Here is a 22,808-nt window from a genome sequence, read left to right as displayed (position 1 = left end):
TCGCCTTTTAAGGTGAAATAGTCCTAAGTCCAGTAGAATTTAACTTCTTTCTTCTCTTCTTCTATTAATTTGTCTAGATGTGCCTTTACCAAGTGCTTATGTAGAGTATCTGTGCGTTTAACATAAATAAAATATAATGATATATATTTATAATTATACTGATTACATAATGCTTCATTACTTTTTGTTAATTTTGTGTAATATTCTCGTATCTAGCGACAAACTGGAATTAGATTCTCTTCTACATTTCGCTCTGTCATTATAACGGATATATACGGAATATTCGGGACTAATCAGAGATGGTACAAAAGCGATATAAAAAAATACGTCTAATAGTAAAAAGTCGAAATACTTAAAATTTTATCTTTATCATTTATTCGCCAAGGTTAAAATAATAGCACTCGTTAAGTTGCAAGACTTGGGCAGCCCTTCTTGCATTATTATTATTATTATTATTATTATTATTAGGCGTTAGGAACTCGAAAGCTCATTGCCGCAAACACCAAATCCCGCCACTGTTCCCGTCCCTGAGCAAGATCCCTCCATTTGTGACCCTCGTACCCCATTTCGTTAAGGTCCATTCTAATATTATCCTCCCATCTACGTCTTGGTCTACCCAATGGTCTTTTCCCATCCGGTTTACCAATTAGTACTTTATATGCAATTCGATTCTCATCCATACGCGCCGCGTGACCTGCCCATCTTAATCGACAGGATTTTATGACATTAATAATATCCTTCTTGCATACTTTCAAAAATATTAAATTTCATGGGAACAGTCCTATATTACAAAAAAATAGTATTTAATTTCAACCGCACTTAATATCAAAACTTCTAGCATAAATAAAATCGTTCCTTATGATAATTATTAATTCTTGTTGATCAAATTCCTAACTAATTTAAAAAACATAAATAAGAAAGTTATTTAATTTGTTTAATAAAAAAATTGTTTAACCTAAAAAAATTGTATGGTTGTGTGTGTGTGTGTGTGTGCGTGTGTGTGTGTGCGCGCGCGCGTATGTGCGTGCGTGCGTGTGTATGTGTGCGTACGTGCGCGCGCGCGTGTGGGGGACGTATGCGTGGGCGTGCGTGAGTGAATGTAATCAATATTTGGTCTCAAAATTGTATTACTCATGTACCCCTTAAAATATATAATTTTAAATCAACGCTTCATTCTTATCAGATCAAACTTTGCCAAATTCTTTAGACAGTCGTGTCTTTGAAACAACCAAACCCACGAACCTTGGGAAAATTTTAAAGATTAAAATGGGACAGAGAGAATAATTATTCTTTATAAATATTATTAACGTGAGGAGAAATAAATTTAAAGCATTTATCATATAATTTTATTATAAAATTTTTGTACAAAACATTTTTTAAAGACATCTTGAAAAGTTTCTGAGACATGTATAAAAAAGAAACAATCACAGAAAAATAAATACATCGAAATAATTTTGTTCGTAATGATTAGCAAATATCATGAATCAAATAAATTAATTTAGTTACCAACAGCAATAAAATGTAACTAAATGTAATTTACGAAGATATAAATGAAAAAAAGGAATAAAGTCGGAGTTACTGATAATGAAAAAAATAACTCTAACTGTAACTTCGTTATAAATAGTTACTTCTAGTAGGATAACCAAACATCCGATTTTTTCTGAACTTTTACTCCTTTTTTAAGGCATTCAAGCACATTCGGCTACATGTTTTCGAGTTCTAGATTAACGAATCACTTGCATTCGCAGTGTAAAATTCTAAATCAGTTATTTCTTATGGATAATTTTTCAAGTTATTTCAAGGTATTTATTTTTTTGTTATTAAATCTTTTTTTAAATTATAGAGTTATATTTACATAAAAATGGAAAACGACTATTTTGAGAGTTTTCAGCTTTAAAGTGCATTCTATTTCAGCTTTAAAGTCCATCCGGTACAATTTTTCTTTCAAAAGATATTAATTTGAAAATAACTATAATGTATTTTGTCTATTTCACATTACTTTTGGATTTAGTATGATTTGAGTATATAATGAGCGCAAAAAGTATTCGTGCAGAGAAAATACGTTTTAAAAAGCTTTATTTTTTAAAAGTAAATATTATCCAGCGAGAAATGTGTCGAATTCATGTCGAATCAATACAAATACGATGATCTCAATACCATTTTGATGTCGAATCAACATATAATTGACGTTCATTTTCTTGCTTCTGAATAATTAACAACTTACTCATAAAGAATAAAATAGACTGTATATTTCTCAAAATTAAATATATCAAAAAAATGTATTAATTATAAAAAATATATAATTTAAAATATAAATGAAAATTAAAAATTGTGTAGTTTGGATGCTCAAAAAGTATTTGTACAGTCGAAGAATTAAACTTCTGAAATCAGAAATGCGACGCTCAGATGTTTATGTTAGATCAGAATATATTCATTATGCAAAATTGCTAATAAATTTAATTATTTATTTTTTACAATTAAGATTTTTTTATAAAAAATTTTCTTGGCCAAATACTTTTTGCACTTACTGTATATGTATGATAAATAAATTACAAATGAAATTACTTCTACACAATACACAATTAAAATAAAATAAAATACATATCACTTTCATATATTATATAGAAAAAAATCTATATTAAAATTGTAATAACTTGAAAATGAAAAATTACACCGAAACAAACCATGATCAATTAAAAAGTTGATGCTTTAATGTAACATTAATTTAATTTTTACATAAAATTCGCCGATGCTACAATGTTAGAAAAACGCTCAAAGTAATATGTTATATAATATTATACGAGTCCCATAAAATATGTGCTTTACAAAAATAAAAAAAGTAAACGCAAATGTTCATTCAGTTTCGAAATAGTCAATTCAATCGTCAATATATGTACTTGTTTTGTACATAATATGTAAATTAACCTTGTTTAAAAGGAAATCAAAAATTTCATTAAAAAATAAGTTGTCATCTGAATGAAATAATTTTACATATTCTGCCGAGTCAGAATCGAAAAGATTCTTTGCAATATGATAGAATGAAATTGAAGCGTTTGGTGTGAATCTGTTGAGATACAGGTAATAACAAAAATTTAATAAAATATTTGGCATTCAACGTTATAATTATATAACATGACAATTATATGACAGCTATTACTTTTAAAAAATATTGGATTTAAACATACAATCATTATAAAAATTTTCTTGGCGAAAAGTTCTGCAAAATTCTACAATAAATGAAGTTCTACTACAAAAAATATCAAAAAATAAACAATATCAAATATTGAATCTCGTTCAATCGTACATGCGAAAACACAAGCAATAGAGATAAATGCCTTTGTGCCTAATTATAAATGCTTGTATAATTTTGTATGAATTTATATACTACATATGGAGTCCTTTATTCTGTGGTACGAGGGGTACGATGGGGTACGAGGGTCACAAATGGAGGGATCTGGCTCAGGGACGGGAACAGTGGCGGGATTTGGTATTTGCGGCAATGAGCTTTCGAGTTCCTGACGCCTAATAATAATAATAATAATAATATATATATAAAATATATATATATATATATATGTATATATATCTACATTTATTTAAGTACAGTAAACTACAACAGACTAAGTACAATGATGTATCAAAATTATTGTAGAAAACTTAGATAAATTAGAATACTGAGAAAATTTAGATTTTCCTTGTCTTTCTTCCTAGTAAGAGACTCATAATTTAAAAAACTACAATTATTAGTCAATCTTACAATAAACGGTGCAATTTTTCTTGTTGGCTACGTTTAGAAAACAACTCGAATACTTTTATGTACTACTTTGTATTTTTTTACAAAGTAAAAACTTGTAATATATGATTAATAACAATATTTAACTATGTTAAAAAATATATGAAAAAATGATACACAAAAGCACGCGGGTAATATTAATAATCGTTAGTATATATGGAATATACTTACTCGTGAATTCGTTTTAAGCGTTCTTTTAAATCAATTGCACACGTGTACCTAATTGTTGCTTTACATGTTGTCTCTGTGTCGCGTTTTATAATAAAATAGTTCTAAATCCAATAGAATTCAATTTCTTTTTTCTCCTTTTCTGTTAATTTATCTGGATGTGCCTCTACCAAGTCAGCTTGTAAAGTATTTAAGTGGCTAATACATATAATGAATGTTTTATTTTATTGATTGCATGTTGCATTATTACATCTCAATTTGTTGTGATGTCCATGTATCCAGCGACTGGGATCAAATTGGCTGCTACTTTCTTGAAAAAATAATTTTCAATTGTCTACTAAATGTACTTATTATAAAGGTAATTGATGAAACGATACAAGAATGTTTCATATAATAGAAAGAATATATTTGTATAGAAAAAATTTTATATTAAATTCAAAACATTGATGTTATAATTAATGCAAAGCAATTATAATTACTCGTTAAGTGCTCGTGTTCCTTCCGTACATTCATGCAAATTTTTATTTTTTGCTCAATTGAATAAAGTTTTTAGACGTTTGGCTTTTTTTAGAGGTATCCCCCCCCCCCTACTGTTTGCAACCATATCACTACCTGTGAATAGCTGGCGTTAATTATTCCACTGTTACTTTAAAATAATATCCTACATTTATATAAAGATTTTAAAAAAGTAATAAAAAGGCTGTAGAGATACTATTTTCAATTATGAACACTAATTATTCCACTACATAAAAATATTAAAAATTATTATATTGTTAGAATCTTATTATTCAAACATTTAAAAACGATCAAGATGGTAGCAATCAAATAAATTCAAATATTCTATCAATCTAATCATTCCTGGAAAAAATTAAAATGATTGAATATTGCTAGTTCTTTTTATACGAGACTTTTATACTCTTCCCTGAAAAAGTAACTTCCCTGATTGGCTGTACGTATTATAAAGATAATTGATGAAACACTAAATGAATGTTTCCCGTAGTAGATAGATTATATTTGTGTAAAAAATTTAATGTTTATGATTTACTTACATGTATTAAAGTTAATACAAAGTAATTATAGTTACTCATTAAGCGCTTCTGTTCCTTTTGTAGATTCGTGTAATTGATTATTAGGTAAATTTATTAGTTCTTGATGTTCCGCTTTTCTTTTCTTCCGCATATCCCTGTTTGCATCGATATATGAATTGTTTTCGTTATTTATTGCACCATCGAGGCTTGGACCAATCCTACATTTATGTAAGGAATGATTTAAAAAGTGATAAAAAATGCAGAAACTATATTGTTTTTAATTATATACACTACTCCACACAGGACAAACTATGAGTTTTAAGAATCTTATTATACGAATATTTAAAAACAAATGTAGAAAAACGAATATAGTAATAAAATAAATTCGAATATTCTATCAATTGAATCATTTCTGAGAAAAATAAAAATAGTCGAATATTACCAATTGTTTTATACATGGTGATAGTAAGTTTAAATTCGGGCATGAATTTTGTACTCAATAAAACTACAAAATATAGAGTTATGTACAATTAGTACGAATGGGTGTGTCTTTATATCGTATTTGCTGACACTCATGATATATTTTTGATATATTTTTCCATAATAACTACCTTAATCTCCGTTACATTTTTTTTTTAATTAATATTTATAGTTTTATTACAATTACTTATATATTTTTTTGGTATACTTATTAATTTCTCGTATATTTGGAGTATACTTACTGGTGAGCTAACTTTAAATGTCTGCTTAAATTGGAAATTCTTCTGGTATTAAGAGATATTCCACATAAGTTGCATGTTGTCTTTGAGTCGCCTAAGGTAAAATAGTCCCAAACCCAACTGACTTTCACGTTTTTCTTCTCTTCTTCTGTTAATTTGTCTGGATGTGCTTCTACCAAGTGCTTATGTAAAATATCTAAGTACTGAACATTTACAATGATTTCTAAATTACAATGATTGCATGTTACTTCATTACTTCTTGTTAATTCTCTGTAATGTCCACGTATCCAGCAACGAACTAAGATTAGATTGTGTCCTGCTTCCCTGAAAAAGTATTGTAACTTCCATGATTGACTATACGTATTATAAAGATAATTGATGAAACAATAAATGAATGTTTCCCGTAATAGATACATTACATTTGTGTAGAAAATTTAATGTTTATGAGTTACTTATATGTATTATATTTAATACAATGCAGTTATAGTTACACATTAAGTGCTTCTGTTTCTTCTGTAGATTCGTGTAATTGATAATTAGATACGTTTAAAGATTCTTGATGTTCCGCTTCACTTATATCCCAGTTTGCATCGTTATATAAATTGCTTTCGTTATTTATTGCACCATCGGGGCTTGGACCAAATATCCTACATTTATGTAAGGAGTGATTTAAAAAGTGATAAAAAATGCAGTAAATATATTGTTTCCAATTATATACATTATTCCACACTGGACAAACTATGAGTTTTAAGAATCTTATTATACAAATTTTTAAAACCGAATGTAGAATATAGTAATAAAATAAATTCAAATATTCTATCGATTGAATCATTTCTGGGAAAAATAAAAATAGTCGAATATTACCAATTCTTTTATACATGGTGATAGTAAGTTTAAATTCGGGAATGAATTTTGTACTCTATAAAACTACACAATATAGAGTTATGTACAATTAGTACGAATAGGTGTGTCTTTATATCGTATTTGCTGACACGCATGATATATTTTTGATATATTTTTCCATAATAACTACCTTAATCTCCGTTACATTTTTTTTTTAATTAATATTTATAGTTTTATTACAATTACTTATATATTTTTTTGTATATTTATTAATTTTTCGTATATTTGGAGTATACTTACTGGTGAGTTAACTTTAAATGTCTGCTTAAATTAAATATTTTTCTGGTATTAAAAGATATTCCACATATGTTGCATGTTGTCTTTGAATCGCCTACGGTAAAATAGTCATAAACCCAACTGACTTTGACGTTTTTCTTCTCTTCTTCTGTTAATTTGTCTGGATGTGCTTTTACCAAGTGCTTATGTAAAATATCTAAGGAATGAACATTTACAATGATTTCTAAATTACAATGATTGCATGTTACTTCATTACTTCTTGTTAATTCTCTGTAATGTCCACGTATCCAGCAACGAACTAAGATTAGATTGTGTCCTGCTTCCCTGAAAAAGTATTGTAACTTCCATGATTGACTATACGTATTATAAAGATAATTGATGAAACAATAAATGAATGTTTCCCGTAATGGATAGATTATATTTGTATAAAAAATTTAATGTTTATGATTTACTAATATGTTATATTTAATACAAAGCAGTTATAGTTACTCATTTAGCGCTTCTGTTCCTTCTGTAGATTCGTGTAATTGATTATTAGGTAAATTTATTGGTTCTTGATGTTCCGCTTTTCTCTTCTTCCGCATATCCCTGTTTGCATCGATATATGAATTGTTTTCGTTATTTATTGCACCATCGTGGCTTGGACCAAATATCCTACATTTATGTAAGGAATGACTTAAAAAGTGATAAAAAATGCAGTAATTGTATTGTTTTCAATTATAGACATTATTCCACACTGAATAAACTATGAGTTTTAAGAATCTTATTATACGAATATTTAAAAACGAATGTAGAATATAGTAATAAAATAAATTCAAATATTCTATCGATTGAATCATTTCTGGGAAAAATAAAAATAGTCGAATATTACCAATTGTTTTATACATGGTGATAGTAAGTTTAAATTCGGGCATGAATTTTGTACTCAATAAAACTACAAAATATAGAGTTATGTACAATTAGTACGAATGGGTGTGTCTTTATATCGCATTTTCTGACACGCATGATATATTTTTGATATATTTTTCCATAATATCTACCTTAATCTCCGTTACATTTTTTTTTTAATTAATATTTATAGTTTTATTACAATTACTTATATATTTTTTTGTATATTTATTAATTTCTCGTATATTTGGGGTATACTTACTGGTGAGTTAACTTTAAATGTATGATTAAATTCGATAATCTTCTGCTACTAAGTGATATTCCACATAAGTTGCATGTTGCCCTTGAATCGCCTAAGGTAAAATAGTCCCAAACCCACCTGATTTTCACGTTTTTCTTCTCTTCTTCTGTTAATTTGTCTGGATGTGCTTTTACCAAGTGCTTATGTAAAATATCTAAGGAATGAACATTTACAATGATTTCTAAATTACAATGATTGCATGTTACTTCATTACTTCTTGTTAATTCTCTGTAATGTTCACGTATACGGCGACGAACTAAGATTAGATTGTGTGCTGCTTCCCTGAAATAATAACTTCTCTGATTGGCTACATATAATATTATAAAGATGACTGATGAAACAATAATTAATTGTTTCCCGTAATAGATAGATTATATTTGTATAGAAAATTGTATGTTTATGATTGTTTAAATTAAACCAAGTAGATAATCGAGGTGCTAATTAATCATATCGGCATATCACATTAAGACTTACATTAATTACGTTGTTAAACACGTGTCTCGTTATCGCTTGTTCAGCAGTTATTCCAATAGTTCTTCTAGTCTACACGCGCTTACCGGCACTGAAACTATTCCTTCAAAATTCGCGACTGTTTACCATATATCAGTTACACAGATATGTATCAATCAGCTGTTGATTTCACTTTATACGACATATCCATTCGCGACCTTTTCTGTTTTGTCGCGAGGCTAAGGTTACCTCTCGGTACTTCTATGTATGTATATCGCTTAACGAACATTGTTATTAAAGCTCGAATAAAGCTCAGCAGCACATCTCTCTGTAATCGTTAAAGTTCGCTATTCATTTCAACACCGTCTGATTTCTCGTGTCTGTTCGCCATGACACCGACGGTGCCTGGGTATTCGGTACCATCTATTCTCGCAACAGTCCCAACAATGATTTACTTATATGTATTATAGTTAATGCAAAGCAGCTATAGTTACTCATTAAGTGCTTCTGTTTTATCTGTACATAATGATTAGATAAGTTTAATGAGTTAGATGGTTCTTGATATTTCGCTTTTCTCAAACTTATATTTCAATTTGGATCGTTATATCAATTGCTTTCGTTATTTATTGCACTATCGGTACTTGGACCGGATTTCCTACATTTATATAAGAAAGGATTTAAAGAGTGATAAAAAATGCAGTATAATTATTGTCTTCAATTTTATGCACTACTCCATTATCAACAAAATATCAGTTATAGAAATCTTATTATACGAATATTTAAAAGCGAATGTACAATGAAATGTAGTAATCAAGTAAATTCAAATATTCTATCAATCGAATCATTCCTGGGAAAAATAAAGATGGATCGATTATTACAAGTTCTTTTACACATGGTGATAGTAAGTTTAAATTCAGAGATGAATTTTGTACTCAATAAAACTACAAAATATAAAGTTATGTACAATTAACACGAATAGATGCATCTTTATATCGCATTTGCGCATACGCATGTTTGATACATTTTCCATAATGGCTACTCTAATCTCAGTTACATTTTTGTTAATATTTATAGTTTTATTACAATTAATTATATATTTTTAGTACATTTACTAATTCTTTGTATATTTGGAGTATGCTTACTTGTAAATTAACTTTAAGTGACTTTTTAAATTATATATATTTATGCAAATAAGAAATTTTTTACATAAATTGCATGTTGCCTTTGAAGGCTTTTAAGGTAAAATAATCCCAAATCTAGTAGAAGTTAATTTCTTTTTTCTCTTCTTTTGTTAATTTGTCTGGATGTATCTTTACCAAGTGCTTATGTAAATAATCTACGCGATTAACACGTATAAAGTTTTTATCAATACAATAATTGCATATTACTTCATTACTTTTTGTTACTTTTGTGTAATGTTCACGTATTTAGCTACAAACTGAGATTAAATTGTCTGCATCTTTTCTAAAAACATATCTTCTCTGATTGGCTAAACATACTATAAAGATGATTGATGAAACAATAAATTAATGCTTTCCGTAATATATAGATTATACATTGGGCAACAAAATTAACGCAACATCTGTTTCACTCTGCAAAAATAGGCAAATTTCATGATACAATAACTTCGTCACAAATTGTCGTATCGGGATGTTTAAAAAAGCATTTTACAGGTAGAAACCTCTACTTTTCAGATTGTTACTTAAAAAACGGTCTGGTGGAGTTTTCATGAAATTACATAAACATAAATAAAGAATATCAAATCTCAAAATTTTTTACGAAATTTGCGTAGTTTCACGGATTGGATTAAAAATTATATACAAATGCGATTTACATCATTCGAAAGAGTAAATCTTTACCTTTAATTTACTATTTTATAAAGTTCTGTACGTTTTTTTTTTCATGAAGTTCTTCAACGTTGCAGGAAAAATAGCTTTTTTGTTTCAATATTTAATAACTTGATAAAGAAAAATCGTACGAAGCTTTGTCGAAAAGTAAATTAAAGGTAAAGATTTACTCTTTCGAATGATGTAAATCGCATTTGTATACAATTTTTATTTCACTCTGTGGAGCTTTGCAAATTTCATAAAAAATTTTGAGGTCTGATGTATCTTCATTTATGTTGGTGTAATTTCATAAAATCTTCACGACACCGGTTTTTTAAGTAGCGATCTGAAAAGTAGAGGTTTCTACCTGTAAAATGCTTTTTTAAGTATCCCGGTACGACAATTTTTGACGAAGGTATTGTATCTTGAAATTTGCCTATTTTTGCAGAGTGAAACAGGTGTTGCGTTAATTTTGTTGCCCAGTGTATTTGACTACACACGTATAACTGTGTCAGATCTCATTGGCATTAATTTCTTTTTAATTGATTTAATCTTTGGAACCTTTTTCAATTTTAATTGTTAAATATAAAAATTATAGTATAGTATTCTTATTATATTAGTCAGTCTTCAATTTAATAAACTTATTGTCTTAATAAAAAAAAACCACGGCTATTCATCATCGTCAAAATGACATTTAAATACAAATAAATGAGACAGTGTTACCTTTAACACATTTCACGTGAACCCAATGCTTACACAATATATGTATATTATACTTATTCCTCGGCAAGAGTACCATCTTCGTAGATTTTATCACATATAATGCAAAACTATTCTTCTTGATCATTTTTATTAAAAACTGTCCTCTTTACATTCTTAAAATTAATCATGGGGCAAGTATTAATAATGTTATAACTTACCCTCAAAATCTATTAATATATCCCTATCCCAATATTTTATAAAATTAATTAAATTTCATCAAAAATTACTAAAATAGGATTCAAAATGATATAAAAATCTAAGAACAAATTAATATTAGAGTCTTACGAAATAAATTGAAGGAAAAAATAATGGATAAATTTAAACAATAATCAAAATATACATAAGAAAATTTTAGATTACCTGACTACAATTTAGCGCACACTCACCACCTTCTGGCACAACGTCCAGCCAGACAATGCGTGTCCTTGACTAGTGCAGAGTGTTATATAGAACAAAGAAAATACGAATTGGAACATCTAAAACGGATAGTATTTAAAAAAATTAAACATTAATATTTATTATAGGTTAATGAATATTAATGTTAGGTTATTATAGGTTTTTTCTGTGTTAGGAGGTATATAGTATATTAATAATTTTTTAATCTTGCAATACTTTTAGTGATTAATTAACTCCCATGATTAACAATTATACACTTTGTAAATTAAATGATAATAATAATTACTTAAAATTAATTAAACTTAATTAAAAGAAGTAAATAACATAAATTTAATTTTATTAAATTACTGTAAACTTGTGAAAATAAACAATTATTTTTAATAAAAAATTGCTCCAATCCCAAATTTTGATTTAAAATTTAATATTCTTTCCGTTAGATTTAATGTAGTTAATCCTAATTCTTGTTTCTACAATTATTGTCAATTAACAGCTGTCAATTAACAGCCTCACCGGAATGAATTAACGAGTAACTTGATCTAAAACAGTACAATTAGTTGAAAGTTTACAATTAACTTTTGCGATACGTTCAATCATTAAAACCTCTTTCTGTCATAGCTTCAATATCCAGTCGAATTCACTTTCGCCTCAATTAAGACTGGAATGATATATAATTGATCTGTGCAAAATACAACAGCTAACAGCAGACCGTGATTTGACTAAGGAATGTCTGTTCTTTTCTATAAAACGCAGTTTATAGAAATGATTGCACGTAAATATTCGTAATATATGGTAAATTTTTTAATTAACCACAATAAATGACGTTATGACATTAGATTGCATGTGACACATGTATCACAACTAAGTAACATAACAGTATGTGATTAAAGTTTGAAACATTCGTGAAGCAAAAATTAAAAGTAAGCCCAAACTTCAATTACATATGAAAAGTCCTTATTAATCTGTTCTGGATCCTAGTTAAAATATTTCGATGTGAATATTCTATATATATATTGTATATATCCAGTTCTGTAAATTAGCCAAATTAATTTTCGGTTTTAAAACGTAATCTTTAATCCCTCTCAGAGATAATAATATCACAAATTAAATTGCAAGCAATTTAATGAAATTAAAATTATTTTAATTATTTTTTAAATTGTCTTTTTTTCACTCGTTAATTTTTCTCAGTAAAGCTGTTAATTGACATTTATTATAGAAACAAGAATTAAGATTAACTATCTTAAATTTAACGGAAAGATATTAATTTTTAAATCGAAATGTGGTATTAGGAGCAACTTTTTTATTAAAGACAATTATTTATTTTCACAACGTTACAATAATAGTGCCGAGACACTACCGTATCTTCAGATTCACAGCAATAATATGATGAAGATTGTAATTCTGTCAAAATATGCCGAGTGCAATAACAATATAAATACATATATTTACATATATTGTAAAAATGGCATATAAACATGCGCATTAAAAAGTAAAAATTTCATATCACTTAAATAAATATCTATCTTAAGAGAAAACAATACAAACGTAATAACTTCTTTACTTTATTATATTAAATTATTAGTCTTATATTAAAAGGCTGAATTTAATCTTATTTGTTTGTGATACGTTCAACGCTTCTAAATGTTATATTTTTTTCGATTATTATTCAAACCGAAAAATGTCATGCTCAAAGTACGAAGCCTCTGGCAGTTTATGTCCAATATATACATTTATGTCCAATAATAATTCATTTCTATGAAACTACATCTTTTACATCTATCAGTGTTCGGTACCTTCTTCTATTGGCACCGCGACCGGTAGCTTAATCGGATAGGGAACGGGTTTTTCGTAATGATACTCGACTGGTTTGCTCACATGAACTGGCACAGGCCTCTCTATCGGTATCTTTACTGGTACAGGTACGAACTTCTCTACGATATACGGTACGTCTTTTTCAACCAAATATGGCTCCGGTACCGGAACATTTACCTTGACCGGCACTGGATGGTCTACCGGAACTGGTACTGGTCGTTCCACCTTCACTTCAATCGGTACCGGCACCGGCTTCTCAACGGGATACGGAACCGGCTTTGCGATTGCTACCGGATATGGTTTTGGTACCGGAACCGGTACCGGTTTGTCTACCGTGACCTTTACAGGGTAATGAATGATTTTTTCGACCGGATAGGGCTGAGGTATACGTATCGGTATCTTCACCGGCACCGGTACTTTTCGTTCTACAGGGAATGGTTCCGGTACTGGGATCTTTACTTCATAATGTATTTTTCTCTCGATGGGATATGGTTTTGGGACATACACCTTGACCGGAACAGGATGATCCACCGGTACTTTAACCGGATATGGAACCTCCTTGACGACCGGCACCGGACGTGGAATTTTAACAGGTACTTTGACAAAGACCTTTACGGGATACGGTATTTTCTTCTCGATCGCATAGGGCTGCGGAATTGGCACTTTAATCGGATACATTATTCTTTTGATCACAGGATATCGGACAGTCTTTTCTACAGGGTACGGTACCGCGACTTTCTTTACGATCGTAACAGTTTTATCGTCGTTTTCTGGTACTTGGTAACCATATACGCTTTGTCCACTGTCTCCTCCGCTATTCAATAATTCACCAAAGTTTTTTTCGTATCCATATTCAAGCTCACGTTTAAAATGTTGAACGTGAGATCCTGAAACTAAACAATTATTTGTCGAATTAAGTTTAGTCTAATAAATCTTATATAATAAATTTTTTTATAATATCGATATAAACAAATGTGTTATTTTTTACATTGTAAATTTTATTAAAATACTTACTATCTTTAGACTCCTGTTGTTCAGTTCTGAGTACATTTGTGTTGTGAATATTTCCTTCTGCGATATAATTGACTCTTCGTGTTGTGTGAAAAGGCATAATTTGACGAATATATCGTGTCGTGGGAAAATGATTGTACTTATATATGCGTCTATCATAATTGTGAATCGGAACACTCATTGCAGTAGCCATAAAGAGTGGCAATAAAAACTTTGCGTATCTCTGCAAACAGCAAAATTCAAGCGATTTCATAAATTTCTTCCGCATTTTTAAATAAAAGTTATTTAAAATATTTCTACATCACTCGTATTTCCAGTTTAAAAGAAAAAAATGTAACCTTTTAAACAGGAAAGTAACGTTTACCATATTTTAATACATATAAATTATTTGAATAAGATACAAATACTAAATACATTTTTTTTATATTTCTATTAAATAAATAAAAAAAGATTAATTATATTTTTTCCTAAAAATTATATTATTAAATTTAAAATATGCAACAAGCAAACACATTTATGTTATATTTTATTTAATAAAGAAAAATTTTAAATAGAAAATTTTTCTTATTCTTATAAATATTTTAGTTTTCTGAAATAATTAATTCAATTGTTTTAACATAATTATAGATTTCAATACATAAATTTATACTTTATAAAAATAATATTACAAAGTTGTGAAAAAAGAAAAAATGAAAAATAATAAAATTATAATAAAAAATTATTTTATATTATGCACTTTGTCGCACTTTAACGAAATTTTCACATAAACATTATTTTTGCTAATACGAACACACTATTTAAGAAGAAAATTTATACAATATATAACACTGTTTAATTTTCAACACTCGACACAGCACTGAATGTCCTAATAGAATAAAATGGTATACCCTATGTCTCATCTTGAACAAAATAATAGAACGATCTTCTCTCTAGAGACAATTTCTTCTCTCTTCGAGCACGTTGCTGAAGTTAACAGTAAATAGATCAGTCGTATACCTTTTACCATCTTATATATGTTGCTGCCAGAGGCGTGTTACTGATCTAGAGGCTGTGCACGCGATGTCTTCTTCAGGAGGGGATGGATCACTTTCGCGTTTCATTATATTCGCAAGACGAAAGTGAAAATTTTTTGCAACAAGAATTATATAGAAAAACACCAGCATCTGCTGGTTTTAATGTTTGTAAAGAGAATGTGTTTAATATGTGAAAATTGGTTAATATGTATCTGTAAAGAGAATGACATTGTTTCGGTGACAAAAGCCGTTCACTTTTTTAATAGAACGTTGACATTTTCCCACACTGTTGCTTGATCGTGATCTTGAATTGTTGTCGCATTTATTATATGTAAATAAAAAATATACATCTATTATTTAAAAACATGAATAAAGGAAGAAGAATAAGAAATCAAACATAAAATTAAAAAATATGATTTAAAAAAAATCATATATTTTTGTATCTAATAAAAATATTTAATCCAAAGAAAACGACTTTTTAGAACTCTGATAGCAATCTGAAGCGATAAATCTTTAATATACCAATTACATAAATTGCACTACACAGCTACGATTCTTATCATTATTGAGTTTTATGTTACTTGTTTGGATGGCGTGACAACGTCTTTACTGCCGGAAATATAACTGGTCACTTGAAAACGTAAATATGACTATAAATTCAGTGAAGTAAACTTCCCCGCTACGCATCGCCGCTTCGCTAAGATAAGCCGTCATACGCAGAAAGTGAAAAGTGTCAAAGACCTTTTCACGTTGACGTGATTATGGAAACTTGCGCAGAAAGGCTGAACAACCTGTTCCACGGTAATCGCTGAAAATATATTTATCAGCACTCCTCCAAAAATCATAATTGACAGCATTTCGTGACAAGCGCACCAATCAAGAGGCGTAGTGAATTTCGCAATTATGGTGAACGTACTCCGATTAATTTCGAATTACATAAACGTTTTGATTATACAAGTACAAACTACGTTTACCTTTACTTAAGAGCAAGAGAATTATCTAATATCGATATTAATAAAATTATATAAACCATTTTCTTTAATGCTTGAACTCGTTTCGTACTGAATTACTTATTGAACCGTTTAAGTTATACAGTATCTATCTTCGTTATCTGAAATGATAATATCGCGCAAGGAGAACACATCGATTATACAGCCACGTAAAATTATGTAGTTACATAGATTTTGGTTCGTAAAAGAGATAAAGAAGAAATAACAGTAGTAAAATGGCGTGACACTGCAATGAGATCGCATTTTAGTGCAATCGTATATGAGTAATTCGATTATTCCGTCGCGAGGAGAAAATGATGACCTCGTTGTTTCACATTGTGCACACGTCGTTTTATATTTTACGATTTTTCGCGATGGTCATGCGATTCGATTTTCATTATCGCCTTCCAACGCGTACGCGCGTCAAATATTTGACGCTCGAAAGCAAGCGCATTATCACGATAATTAGTCGTGCAGTCCACACGTCATTACCCGCGATTTCGCGAACATCGTTTGCGAATTTTTCATGATGGATCGCAAAAACGGAGAGAGAGTTTTTGGTCAATCAGACGCGCGCGCGCGCGGGTCTTTTGTCGAAGATGCACAAGCCGGGAGAAACGCGGCGCGTTGCTTTCAAATCTAATTAACATTTTAACGCGAGATTGCAGTTCGACACTTTTTCGCACGATGACAATGTCATCAAAATTCTTGGGAATAAGCACCTTCGCGAGAATTTATTGTATTCGTCTCGAGGACGAGGAAGCCGAGAGCGGAAGCGCGAACGGAGCGCTTTGAACGTGCAGTGCTTCACGCTTCCGGATATCTAGATTATGACATAAATACACAAGATTTCGTCAAGCGATAAAATGAAGGAAGAAGCGTATTAGCGCGCGCAAATACAAACGTAATAAGAATAAATTTATCGGAGTCTCTGCTTAGAGCTTAGAATATGTTTTTTAAATCACGCGTATTGACGTAGCAATTATAATAATAATAATAATCTCCAGTCTCACACACTTATAATGACCATCTAGTTGAGAAATCAGTCTTGTGAGACTAATCATAGGGTAATAATTTATATTTCAATGTATTTTTCAATTATGTACTTTCAATTTACATGCCGCGCTTAAACTCTCAGTTCTTTCGATTTACGCCTGAAAACGTTCGCCACTAACATCGACAACTTATTTACTAGAAGAAAAGAGAAGATGATTTGTAAATCAATGATTCGTAACTTATTAAATGCGATATTTGCGGATTAAAGCAAATAAGCTTCGTGCGTAAATCTACCTTCGCAATTAATGTTTTCTTAATAACGGCGGAACTACATATTTGTACGCTCGTAAACTTTCTTAACATCTTTAATATATAGATTTTGCCTTCACTCTCAAGATCGTTGTGTTATTAGATACGTACTTTCTAGCGCAAATAAGGCAGTATAATAGCAGGGAAAAAAACAGCAAAGGAAAAAAGGTTTTAATTATATATTTATTATTTAATTTTTTGACTTTTATGTTTCTATTTAGTTCTGAAACATTAACGCGATAATTATTACTAATTGCGTATAATTATTATATCACAAACACTTATCACTACATCAAATTACTATCATTAATAATCGATATACGATTTATATAGAGGAAAGACTATATTATTTTACTTCGAACTGTACCGACCGCGACTTATGATAACGCCAGTTTATATCCTAGGTTGAAATTACAATTGTCATTCATTATTAGCAATTACAATAAAACGCCCCTATACAAATGTCGATCACCAAGAGTATGAAGTGGATCATGATACGTTCGCGTCATTACTTTCGCTTATCGTGATCATGTTCTCACAATGCAATTTAAAGCATATTAATCTTGAATACGAATTGCCGCTTAAACATTGTCTACGGTAGCTACAGTCGATATTATTTCTCACGATATACATTCCAGATAATCATCATGAATCGTAATAAATTAAGGTATCCGCATATAATAATAATACAAAATAAAAGATACGATCAGATTGTGATGGAGGAACTAGGCTCATTGTTTACAATAAATTACAATAACTGAACAAAAATTTTTAACAAAAATAGCTTTTAGGAAATAGTTTGCTTTTTCTGTAACAAATATAGTAATAATAAGTTTTTTGTTTTAAAAAATTTGATTTTGCGTAAGCTGTTTGGTGCGTGAAATGAACTCTTCCGTATTATCTAATTTAATGAAAAAAATAATTTAATTTAGAAAATATATTAAATGTCTTTAGATTGTATCAGTAAATGTAAAAGTGACTAGCTGCTTTACCGGTTACCGTCGTCCAAAACAGTTCAGAGAAACAACGTTCCTTTTGAGACTCTCTCTGAAAAATGTATATGTTTCAAGCATTCAACTGTCTTCAATTTAATTTTTAAACATTAATGACTAATAACTTATATAAAAATATTGAATACTTAATTCAAAAAATGCCACGAAATAATAATTTAATTGGACGCAATTAAAACGAATTATTTAAGTCAATTTAACCTTTTATGTTTAAAAGTTTCGTTAATTTCTAAAAATCGGGATATCTTTAAAATTATTCTCGTTTGATTGCGATATGTAGCGCTGTGTGGGCAGTTCGTTTCAAAGATAAAACGAATATCATATATAAATGTCAAATAACTGGCTTGAGATCCTCTCACTCTAACTCAATTAGATGATAGGAAATTTCATAACAGAATTACTAACCACGAAGGATAAGCATGGCAAAATTTAAATTATTAGTTTAGGCAATACGATTTTATTTAAAAAATGAAATTCTCTTAGTTGAAATTAATAAATTAAATGTCGTAATTTTTTATGGAATATATATAAGGATGTGTATAAAGATAATTATATATACGAAATCTGATCTATCTTCTTCATCATACCAGCGATCATCAAAACGATCGAGAATTTAATCTTCTGTCATGATTAAATATCAAGTTATAAATGTTTATTAAAACGATGAAAAGTTCTTCAATTTATGTACAAGGAAGAAAGCTTTAAACTGTGAATATAATTTAAAGTCCGTAAAAGCTCTGACATTTAAGCAAGCTACCAGCCTTCTCACATTACGCTACGGCGTTCGTGATCTTAAGACTTTACGGAGCGCAATATTTTTTTAATAAAGAGCAGTGATGTCGTTTTGCGCTCCGCGCAAATTGTCTTAGATGGAACGGTTTCGCGAGTTAAGGCGAAGAGGAGCGGCGGGAAAGATAGAGGAAGCGAAAGGACTCCGGTGGACCTGGAAAACGGACGAAAGGGGAAGTAGAGACTTCGCGGCCAACGCGCGATCTTTCTCGATGCGACAAGACGATGGCGAAGGGGAGAGACTCTTACTTTCAGCCTCGACGTCGCGTGCGCTAATGGCGCGATTGCATAACCGTTCCCGTGCTCGTAGCGCGGAGACGAGCATGTAAGTCGTTGCTTCAAGTCGTGAGTCAAGTGGCAAAGCCAACGTGCGCGCTCCGACCAAAGTGGGTCGTGCAGAAATTAGTCGCGGATGCATTGGCTTCACCTCCGACAACGGCACCGCAATGGCGCCAGGGGATCCTTTGCCGCGAATAATCAAAGATCGATCGCGCCCTTTCGAGCCCCTTCTTCATTCCGTTATGCCTTTGATGCACCATAGGAATTTATTGTAAATTGATACAACGAAATAAAGCGAAGTATCTTCTATTATCTTTTTCTTTCTTCGCGTTTTATCCCAGGAGACTCTTTGTCAGATTTATATCTAAGTTAAAAACTCACATAATAAATCGCAGTTTTATCCTTTTTTACAAGAATATGTGTAACAAAAGCAATGATATAATTTTATTAAAAATCGCTGCTATTTCTAAAATTTTACGAGAAAATTTGGCCCATAAGATCGATGATAATTAAAATTATGGAAGGTACATATTGGATAATATTCTGCGTAATTGTATATAAATTTTTATTGAACGCTTCCAAGAAGGAATACTTATTTCCAGTTTTGTTACAACCATTTAATTTTCTGGATTGAATTGGTAATTTCTCTAAAGGGAAAAGTAGACCACTCCCTTGAGAATTCACTTACAACAAACTTTCATATTTCCCTGGAGAAATTCGAAAAATGTAGGATAATAAAAGCCGAAGCAATGAATTTAATGAAACATTAGTTATATCGAATTTATTCTTAAACGTCTTGTGATTATTCTTGAAGAATTAAGATGAGATTGAAAGTGCAGAGTGAATTATGATCAAGGTTATCGATTTGGCGGAAACTCGTTGCCTCCGGAAATTGGGTCGACAACTTATCATTTAATTTCGTGCTGTCGATAGAATGCAATGACATTTATCAATTACTAGTAGAAAAGAGCAAAAGTCTAAGATGTTTTAAGAAAAGCTATTGGTCTTGATGTTTTTTTCTTGATAAATAACATTTTCCTTTTTTACATCTATCCTTTATACATTTTTTAAATAATACAACATCATACTTACATATTGCGTATATAATATTAACAAAGTATGTATAATGTAAATATATTTATACAAAATTACAAATAGTATTAAGCCTTATTTATTTTTGTTCATTTATGTTGTTCATTTACAATCTTTTCAGTTTAACTTCTAATTTAAAAACTGAAAAAATTGAATAATTACGCGAACTTTTAACATTATATTTTTGTATAAACTTTTATTTTCCTTATCTTCTAGAAACTTTTTTAGGAAAAAGGAAATATTATATATAGAATATGGGAAAAGTAAGTAAGTACATAAGGCGCGATTACTTTACATTAATATTTATTTCGTTTCCGTAAAAAAATACATATACTTTGCTAATATCGGTACAAAAGTAAGACAAGCAAGTTGCTCTCGAGCGAAGATCGCTAAAGACGAGTACATCCCTACTGGTCATTCGTTCTTCCTAACTGGCACACGTCGCCGTGCCGCGTCCTCGTTGCGATCGGATTCGAAGATACGATGGTCCGGTACGCGATCGTCTACCAGAGATCGTCCCCGATTCCGATCCAGGTACAAAGTGGCAGATATCGCTGCACTGCACGGCAACGTTTCGGATCGGTAACATTCGTAACCTAAGACAATCCTCATCGGCTATCCGTCATCGTCGCAAAATGAAATCTTTTGCACGACGATAACGGAAAACCAGCTGGGAGGTGACGATATTAGTGGTGACCGTAGCCTAAATCACCACCTCCGTATCCACCCTCGTATCCACCAGCGTAATAGCCGCCATGTCCATGGTGCTCGTGATGGACGGGCACAGCCACCGGTACTTTAACTGGGTAAGGTACAGGCTTCTCCACGGCGTAAGGCACAGGCTTCTCGACGTGAACGGGGTACGGCCTGTCGACTGGAATCTTGACTGCTACTGGCACGGGTTTTTCGACCGGGTAAGGTACTGGCCTCTCTACTGGATACGGCGCCGGTACCGGTACTTTAACGTGGACGGGCACGGGCTTCTCGATATGCACGGGGTAGGGCACTGGCCTGTCAACTGGAACTTTCACGGGGTAGGGTACTGGCTTCTCGACTGGGTAAGGCACGTGCTTCTCAATGTGTACGGGATAGGGCTTGGGTACAGGTACATGGATGGGACGATCAACTGGAACTTTCACGGGATAGGGTACGAGCTTCTCAACTGGGTAGGGTTGGGGTATGTGAACTGGAACTTTCACCGGTACCGGTACTGGCTTCTCGACAGGGTACGGTTGCGGCACTGCTACTTTTACCGGAACATGAATGTGCTTTTCAACTGGATAAGGCTGTGGTACGTAAACCTTGACCGGGACGGGACGGTCGACTGGTACGTGCACCGGATAGGGAACCTTCTTCTCTACTGGGTACGGCTGGGGCACATGCACGGGCACCTTCACGAGGACCTTGACCGGATAAGGCACGTGCTTCTCAACTGGGTACGGTTGTGGTACAGGCACTTTGACGGGGACCGGTACGGGCTTCTCAACCGGATAAGGCACGTGCTTCTCCACTGGATAGGGCACGGCGACGTTCTTCACAAGGGTCACGGTCTTAACATGATGCTCATGATGACCACCGTCAATATATCCTCCGCCAAAGTCTCCTCCGTATCCGCCATATCCACCGCCTACATCAAGGCCGACGTGTCCACCAGATCCAATGTCGTATCCGCCATCATAACCGTAACCGTAACCAAGACCTAGAAGACCACGCTTCTCTTGTTTCTTCTCGGACTTTACCGATTTCTCGACTTTCGCGGTCTCCTCCGACAGTACTGTCGCAACCACGAGGGCAGCAACTGCCACGTAGACCTGAAAATATACGCGTCATTTGTTCTTATATAATGATATATACATTTTACAATGTAACATAATGCCAGTGTTACGATCAGCGCATTCAAGACTGATGGCGCAATCTCTAACTGAATGACGCACATCAAAGAGAACTGATTGAAAATATTGCATCCGCAAGGTTAAACTTTTCTATCCAATAACGTATGCAATAATGCACAAGCGTCTCTCCGATATCGCGTGTTGCAAA

The 22,808-nt window shown here is 31.4% G+C and overlaps 3 protein-coding genes across 3 annotated transcripts in view; 1 reads left to right on the top strand and 2 right to left on the bottom strand.

Annotated features, from left to right (window-relative positions):
* The window catches only part of LOC108747270 (angiotensin-converting enzyme-like), a 70,465-nt gene that overhangs the window by 24,566 nt on the left and 23,091 nt on the right, over positions 1-22,808 (top strand). The gene's annotated exons all lie outside the window — the stretch shown is intronic.
* On the bottom strand, positions 13,112-15,259 carry LOC108747279 (proline-rich protein 4-like). The gene is made up of 3 exons (XM_018484662.1): positions 15,179-15,259; positions 14,295-14,514; positions 13,112-14,173 (listed from the first exon to the last, which is right to left on the bottom strand). Exons 1-3 carry the CDS (start codon positions 15,188-15,190, stop codon positions 13,248-13,250), a joined length of 1,158 nt encoding a protein of 385 aa, XP_018340164.1. The 5' UTR covers positions 15,191-15,259; the 3' UTR covers positions 13,112-13,247.
* The window catches only part of LOC108747280 (proline-rich protein 4-like), a 2,522-nt gene continuing 772 nt past the window's right edge, over positions 21,059-22,808 (bottom strand). Inside the window, exon 2 of the mRNA XM_018484663.1 lies at positions 21,059-22,579. Within this exon, the coding sequence (XP_018340165.1) occupies positions 21,455-22,579 (1,125 nt within the window). The 3' untranslated portion in view covers positions 21,059-21,454. The remainder of the gene's footprint in view (positions 22,580-22,808) is intronic.

The sequence above is a fragment of the Trachymyrmex septentrionalis genome, unplaced genomic scaffold (assembly GCF_001594115.1).
Source record: "Trachymyrmex septentrionalis isolate Tsep2-gDNA-1 unplaced genomic scaffold, Tsep1.0 scaffold197, whole genome shotgun sequence".
Classification (NCBI taxonomy): domain Eukaryota; kingdom Metazoa; phylum Arthropoda; class Insecta; order Hymenoptera; family Formicidae; genus Trachymyrmex; species Trachymyrmex septentrionalis.
This window is presented reverse-complemented; position numbering and strand designations above follow the sequence as displayed.

Coding starts and splice junctions, on each gene's coding strand:
- LOC108747279 (XM_018484662.1), bottom strand. Junction 14,174..14,294: donor ACAACAGGAGTCTAAAGATA/GTAAGTATTTTA, acceptor ATAATTGTTTAG/TTTCAGGATCTCACGTTCAA.